We start from the raw sequence: 14,561 nt of genomic DNA, 5'->3' as shown, positions 1-14,561 counted from the left end.
AGCATGAGTTATGTTTAACTGAAATATCTCACCATTATAGTTATTTATTTGTTACGAGAAAAGCGATTGAAATTTGAAAGTAACTTGAAATATCTAGAAATTTGAGAAAATTTGAAATTTGGACAAAATTCGAATTTCGAAAATAATAAAGTGTAGCGAGAAAACTCCAAATTTCGAAAATATTTAACAAATAATTGAAACAAAGTTTTGATAATATATATTTTGTGCTTCCATTAGGCTTTCGTAGACGGAGATTGCCTTTGCGTCGCTTTTAAAATATTCCAACATGTAGGGCTTCACATATTGTATCCATGCAGATGAGTGAGTGAATTTAGTTTTGCGCCACACTCAGCAACATTCCAGCTATATGGCGGCTGGCTGTAAGTAATCGAGTCTAGAGCAAACAATCCAGTGATCAACAACATGAGCATCGATTTGCGCAATTGGGAACTGATGACATGTGTCAATCAAGTCAGCGAGCCTGACCACCGACACCTTTCACAAGAATAGTCGTCTTTTATGGCAAGCATGGGTTGCTGAGTGCCTATTCTAACCCGGACCTTCACGGGTCTTCCTCGTGTGGGGATTCGAACTCAGGTCTGTGGAGTGGCGAGCCGACGCATTGACCACTAAGCTAACCCTAGGCTGACTTTTCAATAATCTTAACACAAGCATGACCCCTCCTTCATGAATCGTTCACTATGCTATTAAGATCAAGGTAAATACAGTTCGCTATAGCCGTCAGTTCGTTATATCCGTGTTCGTTATAAAAGTTTTCTTCTGTATATTAACAATAAACGCAATTATGTACTTGTTGTACGTGCAATATTGCTGACTAATAAATAAAGTATTTCTCCTGTCGCTTGTATCTGATGATGATGATTGTCAGTGAGTGATTGAGTGAGTGTTTGTCGACGATTTTAGCAATAATCCATCAATGTCAAGGTGGGGGTGACACCACAAATGGGCTTCACACGTTGTATCCATGTAGGGAATCGAATCCTGTCTTCGGCGTGACTAGGGAACGCTTTAACTTCAAGGCTACCCCATCGTCTAGTTGTGTATGTGTCACAGTCAGATTGAGAAATCACATTTAAAAAAAATAAAATAAAATAAAATAAAATATAAAAAAATCAGTCATTTCATGTAGCAACAATCAATATACTTCAGTCGTTTCATAAAATTTCATTTCCTCTGTATGTGGTGGACAGGGGTTGTGAGGTGTAGCTGCTCTGGACACAGCAAGTGTCAAACAAACAGGTATAAATGCTTCAAAGGTAAGCTTAAATGCAACAGCTGAAGTAACAATAGGTTTAACTGTTAGTGACAATAAGTTAAAATTGTGATCCACTTGATGAAGAATATTGATTGTTGTTACACAAAATGACTGACCCTCTTGGTCATTTCACGAAACGACTGATTTCACAATCAGACTGGAACATATGCATGCAATACGACCAACTGCGGCGTGAAATATCATTCTGTCCAATGGTGTATCTGTGATTATGACCACGGTCAGTAAGACTGCGATAGGTGCATATCTAGGTTCGACCTTTACGTGTTATATATGGGATAATGCTGATCGCGGCGTGAAACAGCATTCTATCACGTGCTTTATCTCTGATGATGACGTTATATCTATATTTGCCTACAGTCCACGTGTGAAAGCGTTACCTGTCACACGGGAGCTGATTTTTTTCCTGGTGCCTCCTGTCGGGTCTTTTTCTGTTGTAGTAACATTAAATGGTGTACCACTTCAAAGCCCAGCTACTGCATCATATCAGTCGAAATGTTCATTTTGTGATTCCACCATGCCTTCAGTAAATACTGGATTGTGATTGGTTAATCAAAGACATTTAGGGGTATATAATCACCTCATATACCGCTGATTTTCCCACATAGCGTGTATTTTGAAATTTTAATAACGCGGTTATACTTTTAAATTTAGAGGTCTTATAATTTCGTTATATACCTCTTCCAACACGATATGTTTAGGCCTTCAGCAACCCATGCTTGCCATGAAAGGTGACTATGCTTGTCGTAAGAAGAGACTAGCGGGATCGGGTGGTCAGGCTCGCTGACTTGGTTGACATGTCATCGGTTCCCAATTTCGCAGGTCGATGTTCATGTTGTTGATCACTGAATTGTCTGGTGCAGACTCGATTATCTACAGACCGCCGCCATATAGCTGGAATATTGCTGAGTGCGGCGTAAAACTCACCTCACTGCAAGTTAATGTGAAGGCGCGCTTGATAATAACTGTTTCTCTTCCGTATATGGTTACTGTATCAGCCATGTTTTAACTAGATACGGCTGTATGTTATTGGAAGGTTCAGTGGATTCTGGGGTCTCCCTCCAGGCACGTCACACGAAAAGCGCTAGTTCGCTTCTCCACGTGATTACAATGTGTGCAGAACATTTCTGGTGTTCCCGGTCATGACATTGCTGGAAAACTGCTAACAGTCATAAACCCACTCACTCACACACTCATTGGTTTAGCTGATTGCGATGAACGGGTGATATATGTAAGGTGTTGTCGTAACATTGCGCTCAGTATCACACATGTATCATACAACGGATAGTGTTATCGGGGCGATACACCAATCTGATAAACTTAGTATCACGATCCATAAGTATGCAAATGAGGTCACCTCGGAGGAATTGCGTTCAAAAAGCTACACTTACGAAACCGATGCCTACGTAAAAATGTTTCAACAGCGCTCGTATGTGTGCGCGTTTGTGTTTGTGTAAGCGTAGTGTACAGTCACGTTATGTTGTTTTTCTCATTTCCACGATGCTGACTGTACGTTCGGAAACACTTTTTAATTTGTATTCAATGTCCATTTTCCGATGGACTTTAGATAAACTTAAGGGGCGTCTTCAGGAATTGAGCATAAAGTGCACGCGCAAAAATGTGTGTGTGCGTGCGAATAAGTGTGGATGTCTTTGTGTATGTGTTAGCGTGAGTGTTTCTGTAAATTCACACATATACAAAATCATTTTGCATTGGTCATAGTGAGTGAGTTTAGTTTTACGCCGCACTCAGCAATATTCCAGCTATATGACGGCGGTCTGTAAATAATTGAGTCTAGACCAGACAATCCAGTGATCAACAACATGAGCATCGATCTGCGCAACTGGGAAGTCAGCGAGCCTGACCACTCGATCAAACGTGATAAAACGTAATTATGCCTTATTTGTAACAACCTGTAACTGAACAGAAAAACATCTTTCCAACTTGGGTCGACTCGATATTATCTGGCCCATGTCGAGTGAGATTGGTCCACCTGTCGCTGCAGATGTGCACCTGTATTAATAATGTTAATACAACTGACAAAATATATGGAACACAATAGGAACTCTGTAAACCCCTCAAGTATAAGGGTGTGCCAACAAAACTATACACACGATAAGGGTGAACCAGAGGTTTGAACACTAATTGTCTTGCACACTTACGGACGCTGGCGAACTCTGCACAGTGAATTGTAGCACATCAAACGATAGTGTCGTGAAAATTAAACGTGGTCTCTACATTTTACAGTGTATGTTAAGAAAAGTATGCATGGACTCTCTACTTACATAACAGAGGGGCAGACCTCCTCTGTATTGTAAGGCCAATCCCCCAATGGGCATAGCAGGGGAAATATAGAAGCTACATAATGCTACATCATGCTGTACACGTTACATGTAGTCTTGGTCAAGTTCGGGGTAGAATTGTTATAATGTTAATGTAGGAAGTGTTGTTTTAACACTCATTCATTCATAACCAAAATAAACCGTCGTGGATGTTCACTGCGCAATAGCATATAGTGATCTGTTTCCGTCAATATTCAACCATTTCAAGAGATATGTTACAATACTAATGTTGTAAAATACTGTACAGAGAGCTACCTACGCCATTGTGTCGTCAATGCCATTGCATGAGATAATGATGTTCGCTATTTCAATGTATAAGCTGTTTTGCCAGTAATTCATCCCATCCAAGGGTCATAACCAGTACATATTTCTGTGCCTGTTCAGTCCCTGTTATTTGCATCCTAAGGCAAAGGTTACTATCACATAGGTTTATAGCTATTGTTATTAACTTCATCTTCACAAAAAATTAATCCTCTGGTGATGCAGGCCCCACTACTCCCATGGCTACCACAGCCTTGTGATCATAAGATCAAATGGTAGATCCTTTATGATAAGGCTACTTACTTCTTCTACAAGTCATTTTAGGCTAAGATCATCATAAATAAAGATTAAACCCTAAGGTACATGTGACCCTCTCTTAGTCAAAACAATTAATAATGGCATACATTCATAAAGCACTTGTATCCATGTACTTGCTTGTGCATGCTCAATGCACTAAGATATTCTTGAAAAAGGCCGCATTAAACATACTGAATGAAACTTGGAAACAGAATTCGCGAAGCAGGGTGTAATTCAGGGTGGAAGAGAGAGAGTCTGGAAACACATACAGAGTGACATAAGGAACTAAAGACCTGACTCCAGGTCATAGGCAGATGTTAGCATATTTAACACCCACATTCACAACCATTTATCCTCAAACCACATCATATACAATCCAGTCCATGACATAAGCAATCAAAATAACGCAACAGTGACGTAAAAATAGATTTACTGATGCACCAGATACAAGAATGGCTTTGTGATGGTGAATGTAAATATTGATGATGAAATTGCTGAATTCCCTCTTTCTGGGTTTCACCTAGCTGACTATCGGCAGAGACATGATCTTAAAGCTTTCACAGCACAAAGAACAGCCAATCACCTGGTGCCCTTGTACAAAGCAATCTTAGCACTAAGGTGTCTGTAACTCCCATACCTTAAAGTAGTCTTAGTGCTAAGGTTGTTTTGTACAACTGCACCCTGGGACACATTTTTCTGTGACTGATGAATGATGGTATGCTCCAGGTAGCTATTCCACAACAAGTTGAACAGGACTCAGGATCCACTTGCACTGAACAATCATAGTGTTAAGGCTATCAATAAAAAAAGTCTTTTTTTTTTAATGTGGCAGCAGCATAGCTTCATCACTTGGATCTCTTAGTGCAAGCGGAACCAGACTCAGAAGCACATGTAGTGAGTATCCAGATGGGTCCATTGCAAGGTCACATAACCAAATCATGTAGGTCAAAACACTGAATCATGTAATGTCAGTGGAACCCATCACAGACTTGGTGCCACTATGTCAAGGCTCCGAACACTTCTGTGGCAATATCAACATGGCCAATCTCCTTCAGGGCTATTTGCAATGCTCCAATTGTTGCCCTCTCTGGCTCGTTTTCCTGTCAAAGAGAAACTTGGTATGCAGTATGCACTGGTAATTACATCGTTTTCAGCATTATCGCAATGGTAAGGCCACCAGTAATGGATTTACACGCCATAACCGTATGGTGGATTGAACAAGGCAGCTTTGGCAGGAGACACAAATCCTGTTACTCTAAAGGTACCAACACCCCCCAAATTAGTTATGAAATATTCCATGCTTATCAAAAATGCATAAAACATTATTTAGATGTTTGACAATACTAAAAGATATAACATATCAGTTCTAATGTATCATTTTCAAAACGTTTCTTTTCTGTTTCCGAACACCAATGTACAGTGAACAAGAAATATAATCTCTGGCTGGGACTGATGACCTAAAACCTAAGCACTCTAGTTTTCAGACATATATATATGACTTCGACCAAACATCTAAAATATTTAGACAAAGGAATGTTTTTCATCAAGCCAAAGGAAGGTGCAATGGAGATATTGATTGTGTCAAGTCTGCTGCTTTCCACTCAGCATGAGTGAATTGGGTCTAATGCAGTTTCTAAAGTATTCCAGTTACATCACAGCATGTCTGATTCATGGCAGGAAAGCCCGAGGTTGTGCATGTCTGATACATTTACCATATTGATTAACCCACTGATGATGGGTATGATGCAGATAAACCTAGAAACATACAGATAATGAAAGGGAATTCGGATTCTGCCTCGCAAAAGGGAAACAACTCTTTACAGCAAAATGTTGAGCTGTACGCCCATACTAGTGATAAAGTAACTCTGAAAGCGACACTCACCATCCACACCGTCAGCATCTTGAGCCCTGCCAGTTTGGCGACCTTGTCGCATGATTCCTCAAAGTAGTACATATCGTCTTCTGGGAAGTTCAGTTCTGTCCCCAGCTTCTTCCAGTCATCGGCTAGCTTCCCTGCCACTACCTCCAGCTGAACTTTTGTCAGCTGCTCCTCGGCAGGCTCGTCCTTGTCTGACAATATAACATCAACATTGTTTCTGAGCATGATCATTCCACAAACTATAACAGTCAAAGTCATGAACATTTTGTGGATTGTGTCCATAAACAGGCACTGATGCAGAGCGATTAATGTTTCTCACCAACTGTGCAATTACAAAACCAAGATGCAAGCTGGTCAGCACCTGCTCCTTTGACACAGGGACTGGGCTACTGTCCACACTGGCAGAATTTCAAAGCCCTAAACAGTGAGAAGGGTGGATGTCCATCACATGCAGTTATCTGAAAAGATCCCTGGTATTGCTTGTCTGACTGTAATAAAATATCCCAGCGGTGTAGTTTTTTTCTAATGCCTGGTTTGTATAGTGACTGATCCAATTTGATCCAATTTATTTGTGTTTTACCTTGTTATTTATCTATGTCATGTAAAAATATGTCAACAGACATGCAGCTAGCCATTTGTTTCATTTAAGACTGATAGATTGCAAAGCTATATATTTAGATAGTATTGAGGGTTATCCCATCTTTCATAGCAAAAATCATGTGTAATTTTTGGTAGTTACGCCTCTGGTCTATTATCTATAACAAAACACACATTTGATTTATCTGAATCCATAAACTAATAACTATGACTTTGCCATTGGTAGAAGAATCTGAGCAGTTCTTAGGTAAAATACTGATCGGAATCATAATCGTAGTTAAAACGATTCACTAATTTGATTGATTCAGTGATTCACTTGACAACGCAGCACTAAGTTTCAGCCACTTGCAATCGCAGCAATCGATGGATGAGGTCGCTTCATTCTCAAACCAAAATGGTGGCTTAGGAAAATTTGAATTTGAAGGCTGAACAAAACTATTCGGCTGCCAAATTGGCAAAAAAGTTCTCACATCCCAGCATCCTCAGTTTGTTCCACAGGTTCAATGTAGTCATCAACAATCATAAATTCATCACTTGTCCTAATACATTCCTTATCAGCACCAGACGAGCAAACGGTAATCGCTCCGCCATTTTTGGAAGAGCGATAGAAACCTCGAGCTGTTGCAAGCCTGGAATAAGCGATTCATTTACTCACTCTAAGCAATTTTTTGCCTGCAACGTACTCGGTATGCCTGCCCAGAATATGAGGTCGTGAGCAGTAATCTAATCTTGGTTGTGTACATGAACAAGTAAATTATCTACTCGTAACATGAAAAAAACATGTTGATTGGGATAAGTAGACTCTGTCACAGAGAAAACTCAATGTCTGGTTTATCGACACCTATATGTCTGCCTGCCTGTCTGCTAATGACAACATGCAATGCACAACTTCAATCACTAACCACATGCAATGGTTGAAATATGATTCACATAGTATAAGTAGACCATGTGCTTTTCATAAACTTTCAAAATGCATACAAATATGAAAACAAACTTTCAGGGTTATAAGACAAAGTATGAAGATGCACTTTGCCTTCATTATATTTCAGTCCTAACAGTTTTTTACCACTGGCAGATGATTAAACTTCAAAGTGGTTCATTTGTTTTCATAATAATGAAGTAAAAATGATTCATTTTTGTTGATCAGTAGATACTTAAACTATCAATTCCACATATGGGTGGCGCAGCAGAGGTCATGAATCAGTCACGAATTCTGGGATATCATCCAGGTACTCACAAGAGAGAAAAACAATAACAAAAACGACAACCAGTTCACGGAAACTGCTCTACTCTAGTGCCCCTTTAATGCATCTTTGAAATCTTCATAAAAAGCAATGTCCATAGTTTTAAGACTAAGCAAAATTTTGACATGGTAAGATTGAAAACTGAAGGATAAATGTGGAAGGTATTGAAACCCTTTCTTTTTGGTTGGATTTGAAACCTGAAAATCTGGACCATCTGTTACAGAAATGGAATGACTGTGTACCTGGTTCATTGCCCTGTTTGAGGTCCTCTTCATCCTGTGTCTCTTTAATGGAGTCCTCCTCCTCGCCAACCTCTGTCTTCATCTCCTGCTGATCTCCATTCGCGTCTTCACTTGACTGGGACTGACAGATATAAAAGCACCAATGAGGAAAAGACTTGGATTTGATGACAACTTGGGAATTCTACCTACAGTGATGCCATCAAGGACTACTGGCTTGGTGCTGACAAACACATAATCAGGGTTAACAGGATTTGTATGCAAGATAATTTGGATCACTGGATAAAACTCTACAGTACATTACTGTCTTGACCCATGAAGATCAGGTAAGAATTGGTTGTCAGTAACCCATGCTTGTTGTAAGAGGTGACATACAGGGTCGGATGGTCAGGCTTTCTGAATTATTTGACACATATCACCGTAACACCATTAGTGAAGATTGATTCTTCTGCTGTTTACTGCTGGATTGTCTTGTCCAGTATTGTTCACAGATGGCTGCCATATAGCTGGAATATTGCTGAATGCTGCGTTAAACAACAAATCAAACCAGAACACTGCGGTGTTAGTTGACTGGACTACCTGTGGCCCCTGGTCAACAGTGAGTGATACCACACAGCCTTTGCCCAAGAACTCACCTACAGTTTGGAATTTTCATCAAGACATCTACTGTGATTTACAAGGTACTGTGATAAACAAGGTACGACAGGTGAGGTTAACTAGCACTGACCAGTTAACTGGCAAGAATTAAACTAAGCTGTTTTAAACAGAAACAAATTACAAATTAATTGTTTAGATCACCTGCACTAAGTGCCCAGAAGAAGTATGTCAACAAAGACGAATGCATCTAAATACACTGCATATTTTAGATATTTTGTGCATAAAACGTGCAGATTTTCAGAGTCAGGGGAAACACTGCCACAGTAAACTATCCTCACTGCTGTGGTCTTTCAACAATGACACTTGGACAACCAGGCAAATAGTCAACCATTGATTGAAAGCATGAGCAAGAAACCACTAAGCCTGACCATCCAGTCTTCAGTAGAACTGGCAGTTGTACAAGGCAGCCTTAGCACTAAGGGTCTATGTTAAAATTTGGGAGTAGCTGTCAACTTAGAGCTAAGATCATTCTGTACAACAGCACCCAGATCCCAATGTTAATCTGCCTTTTTTAGCCATTGGCTCTGGAGACTTTTTTGACTTGGAATTTTCAATGAAGGTGAATGAGGTTTTATGTCATTCTTTTGGGAGTATCACCTGCAGCACTTCAAACCACAAGATTTTCTGTTCTGTTTTTATTGTAACAGCATTAAAACCTTACTGGCATTTCTGTAGCAAGCTTCTTGACCATCAGCTCCAGGTATTTGGGAATGGGTATTGCTGGGGTGTTGTTGTGAGTGAAGAAATGAGGACATCTGCGGGCAAGGAGACGTAAAGCCTTCCACTGGAAACTTTGTTCATAGATGAGTCTAAAAGGAAGCGTAATAAAAAGATCATCATATGATCTCATCTTACCTCACACATTAGTGTCACTTTCTGATTGGCTGGGCCAATGAATGTATCCCCTTACAAGCAGCTAGCACTTTCTACAGGTAGACACATATTAGATGATCCCGCGCACTAAACGCATTTGTGACAAGAGAGGCGGTACAACGAATTGGGCGAGTACACTTGGCCACTACTGCTAGACACATACTAGATGATCCTGCGCACTAAACACATTTGTGACAGAGAGGCGGTACAACGAATTGGGCGAGTACACTTGGCTGCTACAGATAGCTTGACGATTATGCACGTGCAATACATGCTAACCGTGACATAAAATCAACACCGCATATTCCTTTGAATGATTAGACTGCAATTTCAGGCATAAGATACTGATATTCTACGCTAACCTTTAGTTAAGACGAAGACAAATAGATGATTGGGGCATTGACAAGCATTTTAGATATTCAACAATTTTGTTTAAAAAACCCCAGGAAAATGTCATTTGCTTTGTGAAATGGATCGGTGGTCCTAAACATATTTGCTCAGTATATTGTGTTGATTCAATTCGTTGGGATTGTACCTGTTCCCAAATCATGTGTGCTATAACAATTCATGCGTGAAACGCACAGGGAAAATGAACTTCTCAATATTTATCAGACAACCTGTCTCCCACTTGTTTCAAGTGGATCGTTCTGTGGGGCGTTCCCAAGTATGCAAATTGGGGTGATTTGTCAGGTCGTGGATCATCTTATACAGGGGTGTGGAAATACAGTTTTCATTCACTTGTCCACGGACAAGTAAAGTGCCAAAATCCACTTGTCCGCAGCTAAACTCTACTTGTCCGAATTATGACAGTTAAAACTACAATTAAATCAACATTACCTTGACTATACTATGGCATACATTGTTGAAGGTCATCAAACACGTTTACTTTGCACAAGTTCTTTATTTTAATGAATTTGTTTGCAACACAGTCACTAAATCTCTGAATTCTTTGAAATTAGGAACTTCCATTCACCTAATGGAAGCAGCCAGCACAGATGTATCTTCTACCTTCTGTCTTGCAATGTCACAAAGTATTTAAGTCACACAATAGGCTGGATCAAAAAGTATTTAAGTCACACAATAAGCTACATCACTTGCTGTCTTCCAACTTCTGTCTATCAATGTAACTCAATGCTAAACTGAATATCACATATTTGTAATAAGGCACTACTTAGCTGAATCATTTCTTTATTTTCCAGCTTCTGTCTAGCAAAGTGTCTCTATGGTAACTTCACATCATCAGGCAATGTTTAACTGAATGACTTGCCATGATTTTCAGCTTCTGTCTAACAAGGTTTCACATAATAAGGCATTGTTTAGCTGAATCACTGGCCATGTCTTTTAGCTTCTGCCTGGCAATGTCTTCCCCACCCAGTGTGTTAACAATGGCATCTACAAAAGGCTGGATAGATTCCTGATCTGTCACATCAGAACAGCTTGCTGTACTGGCTTGGGTAGGAACTACAGTAGCAGCCCTCTGACGCTTTCTGTGAGTTATGTGTCTATGTCCAGATTGCAACCAAAATTCAACAGCTTGAAGTGGATCAAAGTCCTCAAGTTGTGTATCACTAACAATGATACGCATTTGGTTCTGAAGGTTTTGTTGGGTAAGGCGTGTTCTGAACGAATTCTTCACAAAATTCATATTGGAGAACAAGCGTTCACATGCAGCTGTCGAAGGTGAAACAGTTACCAACATGTTTAACAGGACCAGAATGTGTTTAACACTCTCTTCCTGTCTTTGCAGAATGGAAGTGTAGACTGCCAGGGGGTGTGATTTCCTTTGCATTGAGACTTGTACTTTCAAGGTTTGCCATTCGGAGGGAATGCTGGATCTTTCTTCGTCTGTCAAGATGTCACTGTATTCATCACAGAGAGTTCCAATTTCCTTGCACCCATAAGTGCTCAAGTCCTGAAGACTGAATGGCCAGGTCCTGAAGTCAAACACTTGAAAGTTGGAGACAGGGGGTCTTCCCAAATCTGAAAACCTGTTCAGAATGTATGTGGCAACTTTTTCAAGTAGATCATGAACATCTTTGTCCTCTCCAAAGACAGGGAGATGGCCAGTGAGTTTTAGCTTCCCATCAAACAGGGCAGATTCCTTGTCAAAAACACTGTAGAACTTGGACAAATTTTCTCCTGGTTCTTTTGACATAGCAAGTAGCTTCATGTACAGGGTATCAATGGCTTCTTTAACCTCAAAGAGAAGAAGATCTTTGGTCTGAAACAGTTCAGAGGTTTTTGTAATGACAGACAGAACATCAGTCATGAGGTGAATGTACTTGACAAATTTCACTTGCTTCAATTCATTGAGTATGGCCCGTGCCTGGCCTAATTCATCTGCCTTGTTGGATGTGGACAGCACTTGTTCCATATGAGAGACAGTGACATGTAGATCTGCACAAACTGCTTTCAGCGCTCGTAGTTTTGAAGAGACCCACCTGATAGCCTTGATCTCGGTGTACATGATCAAATTTTCTTGAAAAAAACATGCCAGTTTCTGAAGTTCTTGTCGCCTTTTTGGAGAATAAGAATAAAATTTGCAAATTCTCTTGATTGTGTCTTCAAATTTCTTTACATAATCCATGTGTTTTATGCCATCCAACACACCAAGTTCCAGTTTGTGTGCAACACAATGAGTTATAATAACTTTATTGTCCACTAAGTCACTCAGCTGTTTAGCAACACCGTTCTTGGCCCCCATATTAACTGCTGCTCCATCTAAATTCACACAGATTAATTTGGGAGAGTTATTCTGAGTATTTTCAAGATCAAAGCCACATTTCTGTACACCTGTTTTAATTGCCTGTACAACACCTTCAGCTCTGGCATTTTCCAGCTTCTCAATACTTGCCACTGCAGTAACTGGTTCATGACTGACTGGATGCACATAACGCAGTAATATACCCTCCTGGTCAATAACAGAAGAGTCTGTACTGGAATCACTCATAATTGAAACAAATCTCACACTCTGCATGTGGTTTTCAGTTTCTTTCATTAAAACAGCAGAAATAGCATTCTGAAAATCTACACAAGCATCCCTCCCGATGTGGTCATTTCCCAGCTCAAGTCCGTTTTTCTTCTGAATTTGGCATAAAAACGGATAATCGGTATATGGGCGTCCGTGTTTTACAACCGCAAATGCTGTGTTAAAAAGCTTTTTATATCGCTCAACTTCCTTTTCTTCGACTTTTGAAAAGGCTTTCGACAGCGCGCCGTCAGTCGTGTTTTTCTTCTGCTGGCCTTCAAATTTTGACAAGCACGAAATATGTCTGGCAGACATCTGATGGGCCGTTAACGTGTCCTTTCTGTCAACTGATTTTCCAACATACAGTCCAGAGGTAGTGTCTGCAAGTTGAGGGTACAGACGACAAATTTCGCAAAAATATACATTGTCATCGTCATCTGTTTTGAGCCACGTGAATTCGTGCAGCCAACCTGACTGAAATTTTCTAACTCTTTTTTTATCATAATCACGGTCGCGTTCTGATTTAGATTTTCTTTTACTAGAGCCAGCTTCCTCACTTGATCGACTCAGGGTTTGTTCTCTGTGACCAGGTGTTGATCGTATTACAAACTTGTCCATTTTTCATACAACATTCGCTTCCCTGACAGCGGAAGTTTGACAAATGTTCGCGAATGAGCTCATGAATATTAATCAGGGATATAACTTTCAGCCAATCGTAATGCTGCATCGTATCGAATTCTCAGAAATAGCCGAGGGATCACTTCCACGATTTTGTCAACGCGACTGTGCCTTATAGTAACAATTGATTTGACTGGTTCTCTACCAAGGAATTCCCAGGAAGTTATGAAATCCAGCCAACCAGAGAAGAGTTGACATTCACAATTTATTACAACACTAATATTCGTGACCGTCAGAACGAGTGCGGGAGGGGACTGATGAATGAATTTGATCTAGGACATTAATTTTTGGCACACTGTATTTTAATGGAACGAATGAATGAGATTCGGTATTTACTTGTCCGCGGACGACTAACTTGTAAAAACTGACTTGTCAGTGTCAATTTTTTCCCGAGTCGGACGAGTCGGACATAGTAATTCCACACCACTGTCTTATATGTATTTACCAGTATGTTACTCAGCTGGAAATGCTCAACTGTGGGACTTTGTTTGGGCTGTTGCCTAACTCTGGTACTCCTTACTGTGATGCACCAGCCATACTTCATACAGTTCAGAATTAACACTGAGGAGTTCAGTAAGATAAATACATCATTCACTGGTCCCTTGGTGCCCATAGGTTGGTGTAAACTCTATGTCTAGTTATGCTCCCCTGGACCTTCAGGCTCGGGGAACACAAACAAACATTGAGGGTACATCAACCCATGTCCTCTTCGAGACCAGTGATATCTTATAATACCATTGTTAAATATCTTTCTAATAACAGTAGCTGCAACAGAAGCAGCTGTATCAAGAAATTAAAGGTGGCACAAAAGTAGTTCAATAATCAGAAAGTCACCTTGTACAAAGTGCTAACAAAATGTGACACTACTTGTCTAAATCAGTGTTACACACTGACAGTTTTGTGTAGAAATGCAGGACTGCTGATTCCCACAAAATAATTTGATTTTTTAAACTTTTCAAAGTAAAGCAACAGTCGACAATGTTAGAGTAAGATGATGTTGGCCTGCAAATTACCAATCTTGGACCAAACAAACAATGTATCCACATCTAATCTTGCAGTCTCTTAAGCTGCATCTTTCAATGTGCACAGGTTCCTGAGGACCTTGGCCAAAACTTTCAAAACTCTCTTATCGCTAAAATAGTCGCAAGTGCCATACATTAAACTAACTTATGACGATCTTATCGCTGAGAGAGCTTTGAAAATCTAGGCCCTGTTTTAACCAGGAATCCCTG

At 40.1% G+C, this 14,561-nt stretch overlaps 1 protein-coding gene across 1 annotated transcript in view; it reads right to left on the bottom strand.

The window, feature by feature from the left end:
• Positions 1 to 4,607: 4,607 nt before the first annotated feature.
• Positions 4,608 to 14,561, bottom strand: part of LOC137291737 (THO complex subunit 1-like) — a 23,623-nt gene continuing 13,669 nt past the window's right edge. The window contains exons 16-19 of the mRNA XM_067823232.1: positions 9,472 to 9,619; positions 8,157 to 8,277; positions 6,077 to 6,264; positions 4,608 to 5,294 (exon numbers count right to left, since the gene is read on the bottom strand). Coding sequence (XP_067679333.1) covers positions 5,193 to 5,294; positions 6,077 to 6,264; positions 8,157 to 8,277; positions 9,472 to 9,619 — 559 coding nt within the window. The 3' untranslated portion in view covers positions 4,608 to 5,192. The remainder of the gene's footprint in view (positions 5,295 to 6,076; positions 6,265 to 8,156; positions 8,278 to 9,471; positions 9,620 to 14,561) is intronic.

Source organism: Haliotis asinina, chromosome 7, assembly GCF_037392515.1.
Source record: "Haliotis asinina isolate JCU_RB_2024 chromosome 7, JCU_Hal_asi_v2, whole genome shotgun sequence".
Taxonomy (NCBI): Eukaryota; Metazoa; Mollusca; class Gastropoda; order Lepetellida; family Haliotidae; genus Haliotis; species Haliotis asinina.
Note: the sequence above shows the minus strand (reverse complement) of the source record. Positions and strands in the feature narration are given on the sequence as shown.